We start from the raw sequence: 24,692 nt of genomic DNA, 5'->3' as shown, positions 1-24,692 counted from the left end.
GAATAATGCTGTATAATAGACTATTTATGTTATTCACATGTGAATAATGCTGTATAATAGACTATTTATGTTATTCACATGTGAATAATGCTGTATAATACTGTATTTGTTATTCACGTGTGAATAATGCTGTATTGTAGACTGTATTTATGTTATTCACATGTGAATAATGCTGTATAATAGACTGTTATTCACATTTGAATAATGCTGTATAATACTGTATTTATGTTATTCACATGTGGATAATGCTGTATAATACTGTATTTATGTTATTCACATGTGAATAATGCTGTATAATAGACTGTATTTATGTTATTCACATGTGAATAATGCTGTATAATAGACTGTATTAATGTTATTCACATGTGAATAATGCTGTGTAATAGACTGTATTTGTTATTCACATGTGAATAATGCTGTATAATGGACTGTATTTGTTATTCACATGTGAATAATGCTGTATAATAGACTGTATTTATGTTATTCACATGTGAATAATGCTGTATAATACAATGCATTATTATTCACATGGGTTAGTGCATGTGCCTCACAATACGAAGGTCCCGAGTAGTCCTGAGTTCAATCCCGGGCTCGGGATCTTTCTGTGTGGAGTTTGCATGTTCTCCCCGTGACTGCGTGGGTTCCCTCCGGGTACTCCGGCTTCCTCCCACCTCCAAAGACATGCACCTGGGGATAGGTTGATTGGCAACACTAAATTGGCCCTAGTGTATGAATGTTGTCTGTCTATCTGTGTTGGCGACTTGTCCAGGGTGTTTTTGATTGATTGATTGACACTTTTATTAGCAGATTGCACAGTACAGTACATATTCCTTACAATTGACCACTAAATGGTAACACCCCAATACGTTTTTCAACTTGTTTAAGTCGGGGTCCACGTAAATCAATTCATGGTAAACGTGTACGCCGCCTTCCGCCCGAATGCAGCTGAGATAGGCTCCAGCACCCCCCGCGACTCCAAAAGGAACAAGCGGTACAAAATGGATGGATGGGCATGTAAAAAAATCCCTAAGTGTTTGTTTATTGCATACCTGCCAACTACTCCGGTTTTCCCGTAATTAGTACGGTTTTCATCAACCTATTCCGGGTTACGGTTGCAGTGATAAAAAATACGGTTTTTCATTAATTAAAAAAAAATACAAGTCTAATGCCGTTGCTAAGCGATACAAGTGGAAAACTTTCAACGTTTTTCGGATTTTAGCCACAAAAAGGTAATGACACCAATGTTATCTATTGGAATTGTTTAGTACTGTTATACTGTTAAAAGTGTTTATACTATTTATGCTTTCAAGTCCAAGTTGAAGAAATCTTGTTAAATGTTATCATAACTACCAAAATACAGAAGTATGTCCTTAATATTTTTGCAGTGCTATTTCTGTTGAAAAGTTAAAATGATTACATTAGAGATGTGATGTGCCACTTTTCAAGTGTCTGATGGCTTAAATTAATTTTCATTAATTTTTCATATTTTGAATTATTTTGAAAGGCTTACAAAAAAACTACATTTGAATTGTAAGTCCATGCTATTGTCAGGACTATTAATTTTAATGAAGTTAGCTTACCATGTTTACAGTATAATAATTGTGATAGAAATGTGAATTTTAGGCACAGAATATTTTATACAATTGAACAAGGCAGTAGATTATACAAGCTTGGACAGAAAGTTAATAATAACACCAATTTTTTTTTTAATGGAATTGTTTAGTACTGTTTTACCATTTGTTTACTGTAAAACGTGTTTATACTGTTTGTACTTTCAATTAACAAATTGAAGTCTTGTGAAAGTTTGACAGGATAACTGGCATTAACTGTCAAAATAATTTCAAACTATTGAAGTTAGCTTACAGAATAAACATGTCAATCAACCCATATGATTTTTGCTGTAATATTTTTGTTTTGAAAAGTCACTGTGACTGATAGAAAAGTGATGGTTTTAGCAACATTTTAACCTGTCTGAATGCTAATAATCATTTTGCGTCGGGGGGCGAAGCCTGAACCCCCCACCAGGACTTTGTCCTGGACCTACCGGGGCCTGCGGCCCCTGGACCCTGGCTACTAGGTTTTTCTGATTTCAAAAGTTGGCAGGTATGTTATTGTGAGCGAACTGTGGTGCTGAATTTCCCCCAGGGATCAATAAATGACATTCTATTCTATTCTAGTACCTGTATTATGATTTCCCTATCAAATGAATAAATAAATATAAAATAAAATAAAATTCTTTGCTTTGCCTGCCGCTTTCCACTTCCGGTTATCGTCTCTCATGATCCGACGTTTTTACGGTAGCGCGTGTGGTAACTCTCTTGACGGCGGAATGATCTTTGTAAATGGGCGGAGCAGATCGTGACCCCGTGAGCAGCGCGTCACACGCATTTCCGGGAAATGAGAATGTTTTAGCCTGCGGCTGCCGACGTCCTGTTCTGCTTTCCTGCCGCTGCCCATCAACATGAGCGCCGCGCAGAAGACGCGCGACGTCCCCGCTCAGCCTGCTTGTTGTTCACCCAACTCTCTCCCCTGACTCCTCCAGCCGAGATGTACGAGGAGAAGGCCGCCGCGCCGCCGGAGGAGCGCGGCTTCCGGGAGGAGTGGTCGCTGTTTGTGTGGACCTCCCTGGCGGTGGCGGTGCCGGTGATCGTCACTCTCTGGTGCAGCGTGCGGCGCTCCAAGCGGAGGAGCCACATGACGGAGTTCTTCCGCCAGAGCCGCCACGGCTGGCACTGCACGGACCTGTTCAACAAGCCCACCTACTGCTGCGTGTGCTCCCAGCACATCCTCCGCGGCGCCTTCTGCGACTGCTGCGGCGTGTGCGCCGACGAGCGCTGCCTGCGCCGGGCGGACCGGGAGCTTCAGTGCAAGGAGATCATGGCTCCTTCCCGGGAGGACGGCGGAGCGGAGCACCGCTGGGTGCGGGGCAACGTGCCGCTGGCCAGCTACTGTGCGGCGTGCAAGCAACAGTGTGGCACGCAGCCGAAGCTCTGCGACTTCAGGTACAGTCAGAATAATCCCATGAAAAATGCACTTTTCCGTTGTGTAATCATTTTAATACCCGTTGCATAACTGTGGATGAACTCAAAGCGTCGTCAGAGGAGATTACTTGACATCCGTCATAGTAATGTTCTTTAATGTTTCATCTAGGGCTGGGCGACATTACTGAAAACTAGGGCTGTGAATCTTAGGGGTGTCCCACGATTCGATTCAATATCGATTCTTGGGGTCACGATTCGATTCAAAATCGATTTTTTTTTTCCCGATTTAAAACGATTCTCTATTCATTCAATACATATGATTTCAGCAGGATCTACCCCAGTCTGCTGACATGCAAGCAGAGTAGTAGATTTTTGTAAAAAGCTTTTATAATTGTAAAGGACCAGAGGTGGGTAGTAACGCGCTACATTTACTCCGTTACATCTACTTGAGTAACTTTTGGGATAAATTGTACTTCTACGAGTAGTTTTAATGCAACATACTTTTACTTTTACTTAAGTATATTTATAGAGAAGGAACGCTACTTTTACTCCGCTACTTTTATCTACATTCAGCTCGCTACTCGCTACTAATTTTTATCGATCTGTTAATGCACGCTTTGTTTGTTTTGGTCTGTCAGACAGACCTTCAAAGTGCCTGCCTTACTGGTGACGTTTCACTTCGTTCCACCAATCAGATGCAGTCACTGGTGACGTTGGACCAATCAAACAGAGCCAGGTGGTCACATGACCTGACTTAAACAAGTTGAAAAACTTATTGGGGTGTTACCATTTAGTGGTCAATTGTACGGAATGTGTACTGTACTGTGCAATCTACTAATAAAAGTTCCAATCAATCAATCAAAAGTGTGAAGGAAAAAAGATACTTTTTTATTTCAACCGTACATCCGGTCAAAAGCCTAAAGACTGACTGCACAGTTCCTGTCTTCACAATAAAAGTGCCGCTCTATCGCGCCTGCGCTTTCAAAACAAGAGTCTCCGAAAGCCAGCGCAAACAAGCTAGCAAGCTAAGAAGTTTGACGCCAATATATTTCTTGTAAAGTGTATAAAAACGAATATGGAAGCTGGACAAATAAGATGCCAAAAACCCACCACTTTCATGTGGTATCAGACAGAAAGGAGGAACTTTTCTTCTCCTCCATTTGATAACGTGGACGTTATCATCACTACTGTCTGATTACAATCAATGCAAGTCATCAGAATCAGGTAATACACCAACTTATATTCTAGTCTTCATGAAAGAAAGGAATCTATGTTAAACATGCATGTATATTCATTAAAACATCTTTAACATGTAAACAAAAACAGCAAAATAAATACATATAAATTATATACTGTATATATCAATGTATATGTATGTATGTATATATATATATATATATATATATATATATATATATATATATATATATATATATATATATATATATATATATGAGTGTGTATGTTACTCATCAGTTACTCAGTACTTGAGTAGTTTTTTCACAACATACTTTTTACTTTTACTCAAGTAAATATTTGGGTGACTACTCCTTACTTTTACTTGAGTAATAAATCTCTAAAGTAACAGTACTCTTACTTGAGTACAATTTCTGGCTACTCTACCCACCTCTGTAAAGGACAATGTTTTATCAACTGATTGCAATAATGTCAATTTGCTTCAACTATTAAATGAACTAAAATATGACTTATTTTATCTTTGTGAAAATATTGGACACAGTGTGTTGTCAAGCTTATGAGATGCGATGCAAGTGTAAGCCACTGTGACTTTTTATAAATGTCTAATCATAATGTCAATGAGGGATTTTTAATCACTGCTATGTTGAAATTGTAACTAATATTGATACTGTTGTTGATAATATTCATTTTTGTTTCACTACTTTTGGTTTGTTCTGTGTCGTGTTTGTGTCTCCTCTCAATTGCTCTGTTTATTGCAGTTCTGAGTGTTGCTGGGTCTGGTTTGGTTTTGGAATTGGATTGCATTGTTATGGTATTGCTGTGTATTGTTTTGTTGGATTGATTAATGAAATAATACATTTAAAGAAAAAATAGATTAAAAAAAAAAAGAGAGAATCGATTCTGAATCGCACAACGTGAGAATCGCGATTCGAATTCGAGAACGTTAACATTTTTATTTCAAATGAAATAAAAATATATATGGCATAGCTCGGTTGGTAGAGCCAGCAACTTGAGGGTTCCAGGTTCGATCCCCGCTTCCGCCGTCCTAGTCACTGCCGTCGTGTCCTTGGGCAAGACACTTTACCCACCTGCTCCCAGTGTGGGTAAATATAATTCACTTCACTTCAAATCTTCGTCTGATTATTACACCCTCAGCTGTCAAGGCAGAAATGAAAGGAAATAGGTAGGTGTCAAAACTTGGTCCTGGGTGTGCTTTTCCAGGATGCAACGGAAAGTTGGCACGGGCGAGACGGGAATTAAGGTACATGATTTATTTATTAACTATAAATACAAAAAAAGGATCAAACAAAAGGTGCGCACAGTGGCGGAGAATAAACTATGAACAATTAAACAAAACTTGAAAACTATGGCTTGAATAAAGAAAACTTACTTGGCATGGACAAAAAAGGAGCAGCGTGAACATGGACATGAAAAAATGGACAGAGCATTAATGTGGTGTGAGGTCGTCAGGACGAACAACAGAAAATGAATGAACTTAAATACTTATGGACATGATTAACAACAGGTGCGTGACTCAAAACAGGTGCGTGACATGACAGGTGAAACTAATGGGTAACTATGGTGACAAAACAAAACAAAAGTGCACAAAAAGTCCAAAAATAAAACCTGATCACAGATACATGACAGTAGGTCTTTATTGTCGTTGCGCAAGTACAACAAAACTTTGTTTTCAGCACAAACCCGTTCAAGATTAGACAAACAGTGTACAGGGTTACAGAACAGGAACGCTGATGGGTCGCCACAAAGCGCCCCGTAAAAGATGGGGGAAAAGGTCAACGCTGGGGGAGGATGAGTAAAAAAATACAATCTAGACTGGGCTCCTAAGGAGGCCCAGTCTGGAGTGGGAAAAAAACTCCATAGTAAAGCACATATACATATTACAACATACATCTCGAGACTTGCAATAGAGGGGAGGGAGTGGTTGCCACGGTGGGAGGCTGCAGCTCTTCAGGCGCTGCCCATCCGTCCATCACTCCTAAGGAATTTGTGTCAAGGGCGTTGGATGGGGGGTGGGGTATGTGTGTGTGGTGTATATTTTTGTGGATGCGTGTGTCTCTATTCCGCGGCCTTGATGTCGTGCAGTCGCTAGTCAGTCCAAAGTCAACTACAACAGGTCCATGAGTGACAAGAAGGGAGTTTGTTGTGTTTTTGCCGCACTGTCCTTTGGGAGAGTCTTGAAGCCAGGGAAACAATCCAAGTTAGAATGTTTTGTATTTGAGTTAAAATAAAGTTTGCTTTTCACTCTATATTGTCTATGACTGGTCCTCAAATTCACCCTGCGGAGCAGACAGTCCGATGTTATCCAAATCACAAGAGCGTCCGCAGTTCTTCCCGCATCCTCCAATCATTTGTGGCAGCTTTGGGGTACTTTGAAGACTGCCAGCATCTTCCAAATTTGTCGACAAACCAGAGCAACGCTTACTCCAATCAGCAGATGTCCTGTTGCCATAATTCCCAATAGGTAGATATCTTGACGTCCTCGACTGACAGGGTCGCCAGGCACGCAGCACTCTTTTTTTCTCCCAAGAGTCTGTCGTGTGTCCAGCAACAACCGCTCCGTCACAACAGGCAGGTTCCCCCAAACCCAAGATCTTGTCAATTTCGATGAGCCCAGTTAATTAGTTCCAATGTTTAGATTTGGAGAGCAGTGCAAAAAGAGGCAACAAGAAAGTTAAGACGAGACAAAGAAGCAAGCAGGAGAGATAAGGGAGAGGAAAGGGGAGCGTGTCAACTCAACCATGGAAAACACAAAAAATCAATGTAAACAAAAATCTAAAATCACAATAAACACTTAAAAACCTCTTTAAATGACGGTGTAAAAATAAGGAATATATAAGAAATACTTAATTAACAAAAAATAGTGCATAGTGTGAACCATTTTTGAAGGTTTACTGCCAGAAAGTTACGGATGTCTAACATTTAATTTGGTCTTTTAGGGACAAGCGGTAGAAAGTGGATGGATGGACGTTATTCCTATTTATTTTATGTTTTTATTTAACCTTTATTTAACCAGGTCCCATTTGAGATTTGTTATATTTTGTTTTTTATTTTATTTATACAGTCCTTTACTTTAGCCTCTACCTGTTGTTTCCGTACATAGGAATAGGGAACGGACAGAGGTCGAAAAGAAAAGATTAGCGCTGCAAAGCACTGCGGTCTGTTTGGAAAAACAAAAAACCCCACAAGGGACAAGCAGTAGAAATGGATGGATGAATGGATAATGTATTCTAGCCTCCTGAAAAAGTAAAAAGTTGGGCGCTCGCTATTTTTAACTTTTATCGCCAATCATATGCTAAAAACCAGCCCAATTCCAACAGGTTTTACCTCCTGTGCAAACACTTCCGTCTCCGTGCTTCCCCGGCACACAACAACACTTACCGTATTTTCCGGACCATGGGACGCACCGGATTATAAGGCGCACTGCCGACGAATGGTCTGTTTTCGATCATTTTTCATATATAAGGTGCACCGAACCGAATTATAAGGCGCATTAAAGGAGTCATGTTATTTTTATTTTTTTTTGTGAATGCTAAACACTTCCTTGTGGTCTACATAACATGTGATGGTGGTTCTTTGGTCAAAATGTTGCATAGATGATGTTTTACAGACCATCTTCAAGCCGCTTTCTGACAGTCGCTTCAGGGTGCGCTGTTTTGTGGGTGGTCTTTTTTTACGTGGCTCACCTTTGACAGCGTATTCTCCCCGTCATCTTTGTTGTAGCGGTGTAGCGTGCAAGGACGGGAGTGGAAGAAGTGTCAAAAGATGGAGCTAACTGTTTTTAACTTTACTTCACGGAGCACCCTTTGCACTGATTTCTGCTTTGCACACTCTTGGCATTCTCTCGATGAGCTTCAAGCACACCTGTGAAGTGAAAACCATTTCATACCTTGAAGCTCATCGAGAGAATGCCAAGAGTGTACGAAAAAGTAATCAGAGCAAAGGGTGGTTATTTTGAAGAAACTAGAATATAAAACATGTTTTCAGTTGTTTCACCTTTTTTTGTTAAGTACATAACTCCACATGTGTTCATTCATAGTTGTGATGCCTTCAGTGACAATTTACAATGTAAATAGTCATGAAAAAAATAAATAAATAAAAAGGCATTGTATGAGAAGGTGTGTCCAAACGTTTGGCCTATACTGTACATTTCAATATATCTACTTTTAAATGTTCTAGATGATTGATGTCTTGCAAAATCAGCAGGGGATGAACTACTTATTTCGAATGTGTATGTTGCTTTAACAATTTCCAGATGTGTGTGGTGTCAGACCACAGTACATGACGAGTGCATGGGCAGCCTAGCGGATACGTTCGAGTGTAACATGGGCGAGTTTCGCAACCTCATCATCCCTCCGCACTATCTCTACCAAGTCAACAAGCTCCGGCGCGGACACCCTGATGAGTACACAAAGGTGCGTAGAGTTTGGCGCTCATGCAGCAGTTTCGCACAACGGCCCAAATCTAAAGTCTCATTTGTGTGAAATGCTTGCAGCTGGCGTCCTCGTGTGACAGCACTTGGACTCCTGTATTGGTCTTGGCCAACAGGCGCAGTGGAAACAACATGGGGGAGGCTCTCCTGGGGGAATTTCGCATCCTCCTCAACCCTGTGCAGGTCAGTCAGCAGCTTTTAAAAGTCAGCGACACTTTTCCAGTTAAAAGGGAACTGCACTTTTTTTTTTAGAATTTAGCTTATCATTCACAATACTTTTGTAAAAGAATATTACGTGTATTTTTTTTACAATTCATTCAAACTCGTAAATAAACGCTCGCAAAATGGGAGTCATGACGTCATTGCGTTTATTGCACCTATAAAACCCACTAAAAACAGCCATTGATACTCCATTTACATTTCATGACCTGAATATTAGCCAAGTATTAGCGATATTGTTATTATAAGTGCTAACGTTAAGGACCTACTTTTAGCGGCACATTGATTACAGAGGGCTAACTCGCTTATGCTATATTGACATCAGCTGGTGAGCGGCTCTGTCGCCTCTGAGCTGGTGAAAGTTATTCTAGATCAGGGGTGCTCACACTTTTTCTGCAGGCGAGCTACTTTTCAATTGATCAAGTCGTGGGGATCTACCTCATTCATATATATAATTTATATTTACTTATTTATGAAACATATGTTTTTGTTAACAAGTTAAAGGTGTTTAATGATAATACAAGCATGTTTAACACATATAGTTAATATTGTTAATACATTAAAGGTGTTTAATGAAAATACAAGTATGTTTAATACATATAGTTAATATTGTTAACAAGTTAAAGGTGTTTAATGATAATACAAGCATGTTTAACACATATAGTTAATATTGTTAATACGTTAAAGGTGTTTAAAGATAACACAAGCATGTTTAACACATATAATTAATATTGTTAACAAGTTAAAGGTGTTTAAAGATAATACAAGCATGTTTAACACATATAGTTAATATTGTTAACAACTTAAAGGTGTTTAAAGATAATACAAGCATGTTTAACACATATAGTTAATATTGTTAACAAGTTAAAGGTGTTTAAAGATAATACAAGCATGTTTAACACATATAGATTCCTTTCTTTCATGAAGACAAGAATATAAGTTGGTGTATTACCTGATTCTGATGACTTGCATTGACTGGAATCAGACAGTGGTGCTGATAAGGTCCGCATTTTCGAATGGAGGAGAAAAAAAGTCCTCCTTTCTGTCCAATACCACATGAAAGTGGTTGCTTTTTGGCATCTTATTTATCCAGCTTCCGTACTCCTTTTTATACACTTTGCAAGAAATACATTGTTGGCAAACTCCGTAGCTTGCTAGCTTGTGCACGCCTGAGACTCTTATTTTGGTAGCGCAAGCAGGATGAAGCAGAGCTTTTATTGTGCAACTGTGCGGTCGGTCTTTGGAGTTTTGACGATAGGTACGGCGCCAGAGTCTGTTGAAATAAAGGGTTTCTCGCCTTCCAGTCGGTAATTTTAATGAGCTGGCAGCAGCCAGCGTCATCTCAGAAGACCCTCGGGTGCCGTGAATGTCAATCAAGTGACGAAAGTGACGTCATTGTGAAGATTTATGATCGCTCATTTTTAGGACTATTTTTTTAATGCCTGGCTGGTGATCGACTGACACACCCTCCGAGATCGACCGGTAGCTCACGATCGACGTAATGAGCACCCCTGTTCTAGATGATGAATCATGCCTCTCTCCTGGATAGTAGAAGGATGTGGACATAAACCAAGAAGTTGGTCAACTTTGACAGCCAACTTATAACCGGATATAGCGAGAAAGACTCAAAAAGATGTTTTGTTTTTTTTAACTTTTAGCGAGAATTATGATTAATTATTCATCTAAACAACAATGTATTATCATCCCCTCAGTCATCATTCCAGTGGGAGAAGACAGTGTATAGTAAGTGATGGTTTTATTATGTTTGTTGGTTCTCACAAAGTCTGCAGTAAAATGTAGTCAGTGTTGTTGGAAGGAAATAGCGAACGTTGTGATGCGTCTATGAAATTAATGTGCCGCTGTATGCAAAAAATTTGCAAAATATGTAAATATTACATGTTATAAATGTGCCTGTTACTACATTCTATATTAACATAATGTCATGGCTGTCTTGAGTTTCCAATAATTTCTACAACTTAAATTTTTTTGTGATAGAGTGATTGGAGCACATACTTGTTGGTCACAAAATACATTTATGAAGTTTGGTTCTTTTATGAATTTCAGTGTTTCCCCCAGAAAATGTGTTAGTTAAGGTGGTTTCTCTCCAGGGGGAAGGGTGTGCAGTGTTTCCCACAGGACAGGCATCTATTTGTGGTGGTGTGGTCGGGGGTCGGGGGGTGACGGTGGCAGCGGCAGCGGCGATGACCAAGAAGAACGCGGAGTTGGAATATAAGTACAACACTTTATGTACATATTTAGCTCATTAAAATTACCGACAGGAAGGCGAGAAACACTTTATTTCAACAGACTCTGGCGCCGTACCTGTCGTCAAAACTCCAAAGACCGACTGCACAGTTGCGCTAACAAAATAAGAGTCTCAGAAAGCTGGCGTGCACAAGCTAGCAAGCTACGGAGTTTGCCGACAATGTATTTCTTGTAAAGTGTATACAAAGGAGTACAGAAGCTGGACAAATAAGATGCCAAAAACCAACCACTTTCATGTGGTATTGGACAGAAAGGAGGACTTTTTTTTCTCCTCCATTCGAAAATGCGGACGTTATCAGCACCACTGTCTGATTCCAATCAATGCAAGTCATCACAATCAGGTAATACACCAACTTATATTCTTGTCTTCATGAAAGAAAGGAATCCATATGTGTTAAACATGCTTGTATTATTTTTAAACACCTTTAACTTGTTAACAATATTAACTATATGTGTTAAACATGCTTGTATTGTCATTAAACACCTTTAACTTGTTAACAATATTAACTATATGTATTAAACATACTTGTATTATCATTAAACACCTTTAATTTATTAACAATATGTGTTAAACATGCTTGTATTATCTTTAAACACCTTTAACTTGTTAACAATATTAACTATATGTATTAAACATACTTGTATTATCATTAAACACCTTTAATTTTTTAACAATATTAACTATATGTGTTAAACATGCTTGCATTATCATTAAACACATTTAACTTGTTAACAAAAACATATATTTCATAAATAAGTAAATATAAATTATAAAAATGAATGAGGTAGATCCCGACGACTTGATCAATTGAAAAGTAGCTCGCCTGCAGAAAAAGTGTGAGCACCCCTGAGTTACACCCATCTGAACAGGTCAGCCACCTGTTTAAAGCCCGATCACAGTTGAAATCTTGAAATGAAGGGCCTTTAATGGCCAAAACATTAACCTGGACAACATTTTAATAGCTGGTTGGCTCAGATTTTATTCTTTTCATTGCATTCACATGCTGCAGTGGACAGTGGACAATTTAGCTTCATTATTAATGCAGTATCTGAAGCACCGTCTCCACGTGTGTTTATTGACAACAGGGTTATAACCTGGACATGTTAGCTCGTCGGTATGGTAACACGTGACGTGACAACAGCGGCGGTGTTAATGAAGCAGCGTCAGGCTGCTCACCGTGAGTGAAACGCTCGGTGAAATCGCGGATTAACGTTAAATATATGACGAGCCGCGAGCGATGCAGCTATAACTTATCAACCTACAACCTATATTACCCTCGTATTTTGATCCGGTCGGTCCGTTCTTTTACTCCGCCGTCTTCTTCTTCTTCTTCTTCTTCTTCTGGCCCACCAGGTGAATTAAGTGCTATTGGCGGAGTTACAATGCATAGTAGGCTACCGCCACCTACTGCACCGGAGTTGTAACTACAAGGTACATTCACAGACAGAGTCCCATTGCTTTTATGAGCGGTCGAGCGAGTCAAAAGCCGAAAAATCCATTTGTGGCGGACGTAATTCTTTCGTGGCGGACCGCCACAAATAAATGAATGTGTGAGAAACACTGTGGGTGCGTGTAAGGACCAGCGTAACTCAGCCTGTCACCATCACGTCTCCATCTCATCGCTGCCACCACAGCCTGGGGGGGCAATAGACTACAAACTGTGGTGACGTAGGCCGGCTTCGTCGCGTGAGGAAGCCTACAATTTTTGGTTGTGTTTTCCGCTCTATATGCTGAATGCCGATATACTATATATATATCTCGATATTTTTTCCGTAAAGTAAAAACAATACACAAAACAGTCCTAATTACCTGAGATACTAAGTATGTCATTATTATGACTTAGTAAGTCAATATTTTGACTTACTAATTTACTAAGTCAAAATAATGACTTAAGTCAAATTAATGACTTACTGTAAGTAAGCGTTTGCAATAAGCGTTTGAAAAAAAGAGTTAAAAGTGGGGCCACATGCTGACATATGCTCAACTCATCATGCTTAATTTATTACAGCATTTGGGAAACCTGTAGTTGATTTTTATTATGTAAATGTTATTTTTTCATCAACATGTGATAGCAGGGACCCTGCCATTCAAAACTAGGCTGCTACATTACTAATGATTAAAAGTAACTATAGCTGAAAAAAATAGTACAGTAGCAATAAGAGAGACTATTCATCCCTGAACACCATGGAGTTCATGTAGGCTTTATGATGCAGTTACATTATTATATCAACTATCAGAGGCAGCGTCAGGAAACTCTTCATTTAACATAATATCCTTTTTTGCTGCTTCAACACAGCGCAATCAACACAGTAAAAGGTAAAGTGAAATAACTTAGTCGTTAACTGTAGGACAGACACACACACACCGCACAGTGAGCTAACGTTACGCTAAAAGCTAATTAGCCTTCACCTCAAGGACTGCAAGCGAGCTGAGCTGCCGCTTATGTTTCTAGAACGTCAACGGGCTCATAGTGATGTTACTAGTAGTTGACTGGGAGGTGTTTATTATAATTTGGGGAGAGTCCGCTGACTTATGCTTACCTGCTAAACACCCATCTGCTCACCCCACCGCAGGAGCACTGACTCCATGCGCTCTGAATACGCACTGCTGATTGGCTGTTACCGCTTTGCGTGTAACCAATCAGATGGTTCTGTGGGTGGGACAATGCTGGGTGACGCAGAGATATACTGACAGGGCGCAGTTGGGTGTTCCAACAGGACAATGACCCCAAACACACATCAAAAGTGGTAAAGGAATGGCTAAATCAGGCTAGAATTAAGGTTTTAGAATGGCCTTCCCAAAATCCTGACTTAAACGTGTGGACAATGCTGAAGAAATAAGTCCATGTCAGAATTTAGCTGAACTGCACCAATTTTGTCAAGAGGAGTGGTCAACAATTCAACCAGAAGCTTGGCAGAAGCTACCAAAAGCGCTTTATTGCAGTGAAACTTGCCAAGGGACATGTAAGCAAATATTAACATTGCTGTATGTATACTTTTGACCCAGCAGATTTGCTCACATTTTCAGTAGACCCATAATAAATTCATAAAAGAACCAAACTTCATGAATGTTTTTTGTGACCAACAAGTATGTGCTCCAATCACTCTATCACAAAAAAATAAGAGTTGTGATTGAAATGATTGGAAACTCAAGACAGCCATGACATTATGTTCTTCACAAGTGTATGTAAACTTTTGACCACGACTCTGTATAAAACCTTAATGGTTTTTTTTAAGAGTGCTTTATAGGCGGAATGGAGCGATTCCCATTGAATCCAATGTTAGATTGCTTATGCCAACGTTTATTTACGAGTTAGAATGCATTCAAAAAGACTGTGTGCTTGTCTTACATAGGGATTGTGAATGATGGGCAGAATTCCGAAAAAATTGCAGTCTCCTTCGAGCTGTTTTTTTTTAAACCCACTCCTCTCTTTTCTCCACTTAAGGTGTTTGACCTGTCACAGCTCGCACCCTCCAAGGCCCTGCAGCTGTGCACCCTTTTGCCCCCTGGGTGTGTGAGGGTGCTGGTGTGTGGAGGGGACGGCACTGTGGGATGGGTGCTGGATTCCATTGACACAATGAGACTGAAGGTGAGATGAGATAGGGCTGCAGCTATTGACTCTTTTAGTAATCGAGCAATCTGCTAATTACAAAACCCAAAACCAGTGAAGTTGGCAAAAACAGAATACAATGATTTGCAAATCCTTTTCATCTTATATTCAATTGACTAGACTGAAAAGACAAGATATTTAATGTTCGAACTGAGAAACGTAATTTCTTTGCAAATAATCATTAACTTAGAATTTAATGGCAGCAAATCATTGCAAAAAAGTTGGCACTCCGTTATGGTATTTTAGGCTTCATATTGCACCACACATTTTCAATGGGAGACAGGTCTGGACTACAGGCAGCCAGTCTAGTACCCACACTCTTTTACTATGAAGCCCCGCTGTTGTAACACGTGGCTTGGCATTGTCTTGCTGAAATAAGCAGGGGCGTCCATGATAACGTTGCTTGGATGGCAACATATGTTGCTCCAAAACCTGTATGTACCTTTCAGCATTAATGGCGCCTTCACAGATGTGTAAGTTACCCATGCCTTGGGCACTAATACACCCCCATACCATCACAGATGCTGGCTTTTGAACTTTGCGCCTATAACAATCCGGATGGTTCTTTTCCTCTTTGTTCCGGAGGACGTGACGTCCACAGTTTCCAAAAACAATTTGAAATGTGGACTTGTCAGACCACAGAACACTTTTACACTTTGCATCAGTCCATCTTAGATGAGCTTGGGCCCAGGAAAGCCGGCAACATTCCTGGGTGTTGTTGATGAATGGCTTTGGCTTTGCATAGTAGAGTTTTAACTTGCACTTAAAGATGTAGCGACGAACTGTAGTTACCGACAGTGGTTTTCTGAAGTGTTCCTGAGCCCATGTGGCGATATCCTTTTCACACTGATGTCACTTTTTGATGCAGTACCGCCTGAGGGATCCAAGGTCACGGACATTCAATGTTGGTTTTCAGGCTTGCTGCTTACATGCAGTGATTTCTCCAGATTCTCTGAACCTTTTGATGATATTACGGACCGTAGATGGTGAAATCCCTAAATTCCTAGCAATAGCTCTTTGAGAAATGTTGTTCTTAAACTGTTGGACAATTTGCTCACGCATTCGTTGACAAAGTGGTGACCCTCGCCCCATCCTTGTTTGTGAATGACTGAGCATTTCATGGAAGCCAATCATGGCACCCACCTGTTCCCAATTAGCCTGTTCACCTGTGGGATGTTACAAATAAGTGTTTGATGAGCATTCCCTAACGTTCTGAGCTAATATTTGCAAAAAATAACAGTTTTCCAGTTTGAACGTTAAGTATCTTGTCTTTTCAGTCTATTCAATTGAATATCGGTGGAAAAGGATTTGCAAATCATTGTATTCTGTTTTTATTTACCATTTACACAACGTACCAACTTCACTGGTTTTGTGTTTTGTAGTTCGTAATTGGATAAAACACACTTTATAACCATAACCTTCATTCTGTTTTTTTAAAAAAAAAATTTTATTTTTTATTTTTTTTATTTATTTATTTTTGTGTCCTGTCCAGCTTCTCAGGCAAATCATATAGTTGATGTAGATGCCCATGTCGGTTGTTCAGATTTACTTTACAAAAGAGAAGTGTAGGATACTTCTCTTGTTGCCTTATTTGTATTTGACTTTATTAAATGTATTTATATTATCATTTAGTGCAGCCGGGCCGGAGCAGGAGGGGATAGAAAGAGAAAAAAAAGAAGACAGAGGGGGAAATTGTGGGTACAAGAGGGGGATTAGACAGAGAGACAAAAACAACAACAGCAAACAACAACAACAACAACAATAGAGCAACATCAGCAAATATGACATGTACAAATATGATGGTAAAAGTAATAGCAAATAAGCAGTTAGCGAAAAATAAAAAATAATACAGAAATGACAATGAGCATTATTACACTACAAATGGATCAATACAAATACCAATAGAAATAGCGCTATTGATAATGAACAATACCAATAATTTACCTTTATTATCAACAATACAGTTGTTTAAATACAACAATACATATACGTAATGATAACTTGAGATACGAAAGAATGCAGAAAAATGGAGGGGGAGAAAGAGAAGCAACCTACATTAACCTTGTAGATTGTTATAGTCACAATAGGTTAAGCTTTGTCAGTGTGCCATGTGTTACACCCAGTTTACCCTAGGGCAACAACGTTAATATATGTTTGATGAAACGTGATTATGTGCATGAGTGTAAGTATGCATATGTACTTGTATATGTACAGAATGTGTATATGTGTTTGTACAGTGAATGTATATGTACAGTATGTGTATGTTTGTATATTGAATGTGCGTGTGGATGTACGAACATTAGGTAGGTAAATATGTACTGTATTTGTGTATGTATGTGGGAGCGTAGGTACCTATGTACGTATGTGAGCATATGTGAATTTGCATGTACAATACATTTGACTCCCAGAGTGCGTGGGAGCCAGAGCACGGCCCCATCACCCCCGAGAGCCCAACCCACAAACAGGAGGCGTGGTGCCCAGGGAACCAGGGACCACCGCCCCCACGCAGCCAAGCCGGCCAGCGACAGGAACCCCAGAGCCCGACCCACCGTACCGCCCACAAGGGCCAGCAGCAGGCCGCAGACAGACGCACCCGGCAGAGGACAGGGCACGAGAAAAGCAGGGGACAGCCAGACCCCAAGCCAGCGAGAGACCACACCCCACACGGGCAGAAAGGCGAGACGCCCCGCCCGAGGGACCCAGAGACTCCCCGCAACCGGACGGGAAGACCGCCCCCGCCCCACCGGCAACCGGGCCCCCACGAGCCCACCCCCCACCCCCAGAGAGCGCGGCGAGGCCAGCCCCCGGCCACCCCACCCAAACCGGCCGCCGCAGGACCACCCAGGCACAGGGCCACGGGAACCACCCACCCCACCCGCAGGGACCCCAACGATGGAGATGGAACAACCAGCAACCGCCCCGCCGAGCCCCCCCCCTGAGGGAGGGGAAAAAATTAAAAAATAATATTAATAAAATATATTAAAAAATAAATAAATAAATAAATAAATAAATTAATTAATTAATTTAAAAAAAAAAGAATTAAAAGAAGATCACAGACATGCTGACAAACAAGGTCACTACCCCAGCAACTGGCCGACTCGCAGCACCTCGGAATACCTTGCAGCACCAAGCTACCACAATAGACGCAGGGACTAGGCCCAACAGGCCCCAACCAAGACGGGCACCCGGAAGGGATGGACAGCGGGACCCAGGAGCTCCAGACACGCAGTTCGGATGCAGTAGCCTGAGGCGTCGACCCCCATCTGACAGGCAGGCCCAGAGCGTACCCCCAGAAATATACATACATACATACATATATACATACACATACACACATACATGTATACATACCCACACATACATGTATACATACCCACACATACACATATATACATATACATACACATATGTACACATACACATATATAAACATACATACATACACACACATATACATACATATACACAGTTCGTCAGCCCCGACAGCCATCACGCGCGCGCTGCCACCAGTCACAACATCAGCCACACCCCTGCACCAGACCCAGCAGCCACGGGCGCCCACACCACAAACAAACGGCAGCAGAAACAGCAGCCGCAATAACCCCAGACAGCCAGCACCAGCCAATCAAATCAAAGCGATCAAAAAAAAACTGCGACCAGCAACCACACGCCACCAGGACCACGGAGACCAGCCGGCGCCAGCCCGCCAGTCAGCCCGAACGCCAACACGCAAACAAGAGACACCAACAACCCCCCCAACCAAAAGGCCCCCCACCCCAACCCAAACCCGCACAAACACACCACCGCCCAAACAACCGAGACACAGCATCCAGACCAGACACGGGGGCTGCGCCGCCACCACACCAAGTCACCAACAGAGACCCCACAGCGCAAGGTCGGGCCACACAGGCACGGACCCCACCCAACAGGAAGTGAGACCCGCGCGACGCCACACACAAATAAATAATAAGATTAAAAAATAAATAAAATAAAATAAAAATAAAAAAATAAAATAAAAAAATAAAATTAAAAAAATAAAATAAAATAAAAATAAGTAAATAATAAAAATAAAAATAATAAATACATTAAAAAATATATATATATATAACAATAATAAATGAATAAAAGCCTGGCAGGCCACCAGACCGCAGTCCCCGCCGGCCGACGAGGCAATGAGGGGTGCGCCGAACCCCAAACCCCCCATGCATGTGTACAAGGCCCCCAGAGTGTCTACTGTGTAGTTAAAATTAGGAGGTCAGCCGTTACAGCCGACCTCCAGTCCCTATTGATGTGTGTACTGTAGCGTGAGTGAGATATGTATGCTTGTGGGAACTAATAATGCGATTAAAATTGGGGGACATCAAGGTCATGGTGGGTCCCAACCAAACCAAGCCCCCCAAATCCTAAGTGTCTAATATGCAGCTAAGATTGAGGGATGGACGAGCAGGGGACAAGACAGGAGGACTGGAGCCCCATTGGAGGCATCCTCAACCCCCCGCCATGCCTCCCCGCAGGACAATCCCCAAAGTCCTATATATGTGTGACTGTGTGCGCTATAAGTAGGAGGAGTAGAGGGCCCGGACAACCCCCCAGTCCACGCGGCCGACAACCAGGAACTACGGCCAGGAGGCCGCCACCCCCCGCCACAGCCCGTGACCCACACCAGACCACTTTAACGTGACGCCACGCGAGCCCTCCCCCCGCCAAACAAAGCCATCCCCCGCCCGCCCCAACCCAACCCTGCAGAGCCCATACCGGCAACCAAACGCAGAAAAACCGCACAGCCCCCACGCCCAATGCAAACACCGCATCCCGGCCATCCACACAGCAACGTGCCCATACGAGTCCCGGCCAGGGGAAGGAGCCCCCCAACGGGGGAAGAAGCCAATGCATCCCGTCCGCCCGCCAGCCACCAAACCAGCCGGCAAGCCAACGCCAGCCAGCCCCACAACCCCACAAGCGCACAGACACCAGCCACAGTCCCCCAACCACTCCAACCCAACACAGCGATGCCAACCGCTGGTATCACCGCAGCAACCATCACCACCACCGCCCGTCCGCAGCGTAAACACCCGCGGCCGCCGAAACCAAAACAAAAAAGCGACCGACCCCGTAAACCACAACAACGCACACCCCCGGCTACCACCGAGGCCACCAACCCACCTACCCCAACTCATCCACAGCCAGGCCAATTGAGCCACCGGACATCCACACCCATGCACACACCTACACATTCATATACACATACATACACACATACATATATGCATATACATATACATACACATACACACATATACACACGCATGCATATACATATAAACATACACATCCACACATATATACACATTAATACACCCACACACATATACATAAGCCCACATATACACAAACACATACATACACAACACACACACACACACACAAAAAAAAAAAAAAAATAGAAAGAAAAAAAAAAAAAAAAAAGAAAGCGTACCAACTTCACTGGTTTTGTGTTTTGTAGTTCGTAATTGGATAAAACACACTTTATAACCATAACCTTCATTCTGTTTTTAATAAGTCAGTCCTTCCACGATTTTGCTGGCTTTTTTGTGATTTTTGCAACTTTTAAGGAGAATTGCACTTTATTTTAAAATGTTGACTATCATTCACAATCATTATGTAAGAAAAGAACACATAACCAAGTATTAGCCATAATGTTATTATAAGTGCTAACGCAGACTAACTATTTTTAGCGGCGGCGTGATCACAGAGCACTAACTACCGTAATTTATGCTGCTATATTGATATATTAAGCCAACGAGCTGCTGCATCGCCTGTGAGCTGGTAAAATGTAATTGATAAATCATGCCTCTCACCTGGATAGTAGAAGAAGTTGGTCAACTTTGACATTCAGCTTAGATTCAAAGGTGACGAAAAAAGACACGAAAAGACACTCGTTTGCGGCACTTTTAAAAAAAAATTATTTGTGAGGATTTTAATTAATTCTTCATCTAAACGGGAAGATATGAACATCCCATGTCGGCATTCCAGTGAGAGCAGACACTGTACAGTAATTATGTTAGTAGTTTTTATTTCTTGTTTAGCACTCAGCAAAAGTGATACATTATTCTTGGTGCTTAACCAGAGCTGGATCTGTTTAGCACACAGCTTCTAAAACTTGTAGCTCATCTCCCATTTATTCAGGTTCAAAAACATATGGTTCCGGATCATCATTTGTCCCAAAGTAATCGTTTTTTTGGTTCTCCTGAAGTCTGTCATGAGTAGTTGTTGTTGTCGAAGGGAAACGCGAACATGGTTATCCGTCTGTGAAATTATCACACCGACGTATGCTTAAAATGTGCAAAATTGATAAATATTACATGTTATTATGAATGTGTCTGTTACTACATTACATACAGTCGTGGTCAAAAGTTTGCATACACCTGTAAAGAACAGGTGTATGCATGGCTGTCTGAGTGTCCAATAATTTATACAACTCTTATTTTTTTGTGACAGAGTGATTGGAGCACATACTTGTTGGTCACAAAAAACATTCACGAAGTTTGGTTCTTTTATGAATTTATTATGGGTCGAGTGAAAATGTGACCAAATCTGCTGGGTCAAAAGTATACATACAGCAATGTTAATATTTGCTTACATGTCCCTTGGCAAGTTTCACTGCAATAAGGCGCTTTTGGTAGACATCCACAAGCTTCTGGCAAGCTTCTGGTTGAATTTGTGACCACTCCTCTTCACCCGAGTGTCCAAAACATGAGACCGCAAATCCGATGACACAACTACAAAGTCGACCATGGAACTGTGGCTTAGAGTGTGCTGGTGCCAAGTGCACATATGGACACCCTTATGCTTGAACATTGTGTTCGTTATGGACAATCCGTGACGAGCACAAAAGTCCAATAACAAAACACCACCCGGGTTCAGATCCGGGCGGCCATTCTTCTCAATCACGCCTCTCCAGGTTTCACTGTCGCTGCCAATATGAGCGTTGAAGTCCCCCAGCAGAACAAGGGAATCACCTGGGGGAGCACTCTGCAGTATTCCCTCGAGTGAATCCAAAAAAGGGTGGGTACTCTGAGCTGCTGTTTGGTGCAGGACCCGTCCCCCCCCACCCAAAGGTGGAGGGAAGCTACCCACTCGTCTACTAGGTTGAACACCAACGTGCAGGCTTTGAGCCGGAAGCAACAAGAATTGCCACCGCGACCCGTCGCCTCTCACTGCATGCAACGCCAGAGTGGAAGAGAGTCCAGCCCCTCTCGAGAGAACTGGTTCCAGAGCCCTTGCTGTGCGTCGAAGTGAATCTGACTATATCTAGCCGGAACCTCTCCAGCTCACGCAACTGCTCAGGCTCGTTTCCCCCAGCGAGGTGACGTTCCACGTCCAAGAGATAGCTTATGTAGCCGAGTATCAGACCGCCAAGTGCCCTGCCTTCGGCTGCCACCCAGCTCACACTGCACCCGACCTCTGTGGCTCCTCCCATGGGTGGTGAGCCCATTGGAGGGGGGACCCACGTTGCTTCTTCGGACTGTGCCCGGCCGGGCCCCTTGGGGACAGGCCCGGCAACCAGGTGCTCGCCATCGTGCCCCACCTGTGGGCCTGGCTCCAGAGGGGGGCCCCGGTGACACGCGTCCGGGCAAGGGAAATCTGAGTCCACATTTTGTCTTTTTCATAAACGTCTTCGAGCTGCTCTTTGTCTGCACCCTCACCTAGAACCTGTTTGTCTTGGGAGACCCTACCAGGGGGCATAAAAGCCCCCGGACAACATAGCTCCAAGGACCATTGGGACACGCAAACTCCTCTACCACGATAAGGTGGCAGCTCAGAAAGGAGAAATTGCAACGTTAATTTAGCATATCGGCCCTTACAGGACATGCATTAGTATTTAACATGATTGTGTTGTAGAATTGTTTCTTTTTTTACCAACATGCCACCGCATCTCTCTGTTCAGGGTCAAGACCAATTTATCCCAAGGGTGACTATCCTCCCACTGGGTACAGGAAATGACCTCTCCAATACTTTGGGCTGGGGGTCGGGGTATGCTGGAGAGATCCCTGTGGAACAGGTTCTTCGCAATATCTTGGATGCAGAGGTGGTGAAAATGGACAGGTGATGTATTTATTTACTAACATCACCACTATATTGCATCTTACTGCATAATTAGTTAAAGGTGCCATATGTAGTAATGGGGCCAGAAATGTTACTGCAATCACGGTCAAAATTATGTGGTCCCCTCCCACTCTCCATGACTGAGGTTGCCAGATACGTAGCCTAATCCGAATCCTACGCCAAGGAACTTCAAATGGCAATCAACGAGTCCTACGCTGTAGGTTTCTCTTGTTTATGCTTCTTGCAAGATGCTTTACTAAGTAATTATGCCACATTTTACTGACGTCCATTAGCCAAATGTATTTGTAAAGTTACGCAGCAATATTTTCGTCGGGAGTCGGGACAGATTGTTGGCATTACCCTGCTAAAATGTCTAGTTTGACCGCACGGACCACCATCGAAATAATTATATACAATATATTATACACCGCATAAACCTACTTTGATGGCAAGCCAAGGCCAACAGTAAAATTATCGCCACATTCCTTTCAGCATAACCCCATGTTGTATCCAACCTGACACACTGCATTCTCTTCCATGTACGCACATCACCATCTTTCAGTGCAGAGTGTGATTCTATGAGCCAACCCACGTTACGCAAAAACCACGTTACACATAAATCATACAGCTTACTACCATGCCAATACACAAAGTAGAACATCATTACATGTAATGCATTATGTTGTGCCAAGTAAATACCACATAAAGTACCAGAAACCGCAATTAGCCGTGCTAATGTTGAAACCCATTTAATCCTCAGTGTATCAGCATATTGAGAAGGAAATAGGCACTGACACTACCCATATCCACATAGGTAAGAAATATATTTTGCCGGGTCAGTTGGATAACACATCGACATACAGGCTAACTGGCATATATTTCCCCCGTTGGCCTGTATGTCGATGTGTCATTGACCGGGCTAGCATGCTAATAAGCATTACACTAGTGGGATGATACTTTGCTCCTAAGCATTCGTTACACAAGATCATAGACTGTATTGGACAATATAGTTTACATACCAAATGTCCATTTCCGTTTATTACAAGTAATAAGAAAAGGTAAATGCCTTACTTACCTATCAAGGAGGAAATTAGCAAGTTTGGCATCAGATGAATAAATCTTCTCCGCCTTCAATCGTCTCCATCGTTCAAAGGCATCCCTGATACAAATCTTTGTTTTGTTTTTGGCTTTGTCATGAATAAGTTGAGAATCGTAACGAGGCCTTTTAGATTTACTAAGGTCTGACATGTTTAGTAACTTTACCAGTGGCAGTATCTAGACGAAGGTGGCGGTGCGTAACTGGCAACCTGGATGTGACACACTCACTGACTTTCTAATTAATTAAACGGTGGAGTGCGGGGCATCGAAATGAAAACAATAACAATATATAGGGGCTGTAAATCTAATTTTGAAATGCACATACAGGACTGTCTCAGAAAATTAGAATATTGTGATAAAGTTCTTTATTTTCTGTAATGCAATTTAAAAAAAAAAAAAAAAAAAAAAAAAAAAAAAAGTCATACATTCTGGATTCATTACACATCAACTGAAATATTGCAAGCCTTGTATTATTTTAATATTGCTAATTATGGCATACAGCTTAGGAAAACTCAAAAATCCCATCTCAAAAAATTAGAGTATTTCCTCAGATCAAGTAAAAAAAAAAAGATTTATAACAGCAAAACAAAATCAAACATTTGAAAATGTCAATTAATGCACTCAGTACTTGGTTGGGAATTCTTTTGCACGGATTACTGCATCAATGCGGCGTGGCATGGAGGCAATCAGCCTGTGGCATTGCTGAGGTGTTGTGGATGCCCAGGATGCTTCAATAGCGGCCTTTAGCTCATTTGCATTATTGGA

At 41.8% G+C, this 24,692-nt stretch overlaps 1 protein-coding gene across 1 annotated transcript in view; it reads left to right on the top strand.

The window, feature by feature from the left end:
• The first annotated feature begins 2,356 nt into the window (after positions 1 to 2,356).
• dgke (diacylglycerol kinase, epsilon) overlaps positions 2,357 to 24,692 on the top strand; it is a 39,574-nt gene continuing 17,238 nt past the window's right edge. The window contains exons 1-5 of the mRNA XM_061988038.2: positions 2,357 to 3,002; positions 8,452 to 8,611; positions 8,692 to 8,811; positions 14,559 to 14,702; positions 22,672 to 22,829. Coding sequence (XP_061844022.2) covers positions 2,548 to 3,002; positions 8,452 to 8,611; positions 8,692 to 8,811; positions 14,559 to 14,702; positions 22,672 to 22,829 — 1,037 coding nt within the window. The 5' untranslated portion in view covers positions 2,357 to 2,547. The remainder of the gene's footprint in view (positions 3,003 to 8,451; positions 8,612 to 8,691; positions 8,812 to 14,558; positions 14,703 to 22,671; positions 22,830 to 24,692) is intronic.

The sequence above is a fragment of the Nerophis lumbriciformis genome, linkage group LG27 (genome assembly GCF_033978685.3).
Source record: "Nerophis lumbriciformis linkage group LG27, RoL_Nlum_v2.1, whole genome shotgun sequence".
Lineage (NCBI taxonomy): Eukaryota > Metazoa > Chordata > Actinopteri > Syngnathiformes > Syngnathidae > Nerophis > Nerophis lumbriciformis.
The sequence above is the reverse complement of the archived record's forward strand: the minus strand, read 5'-3'. Positions and strand labels throughout refer to the sequence as shown.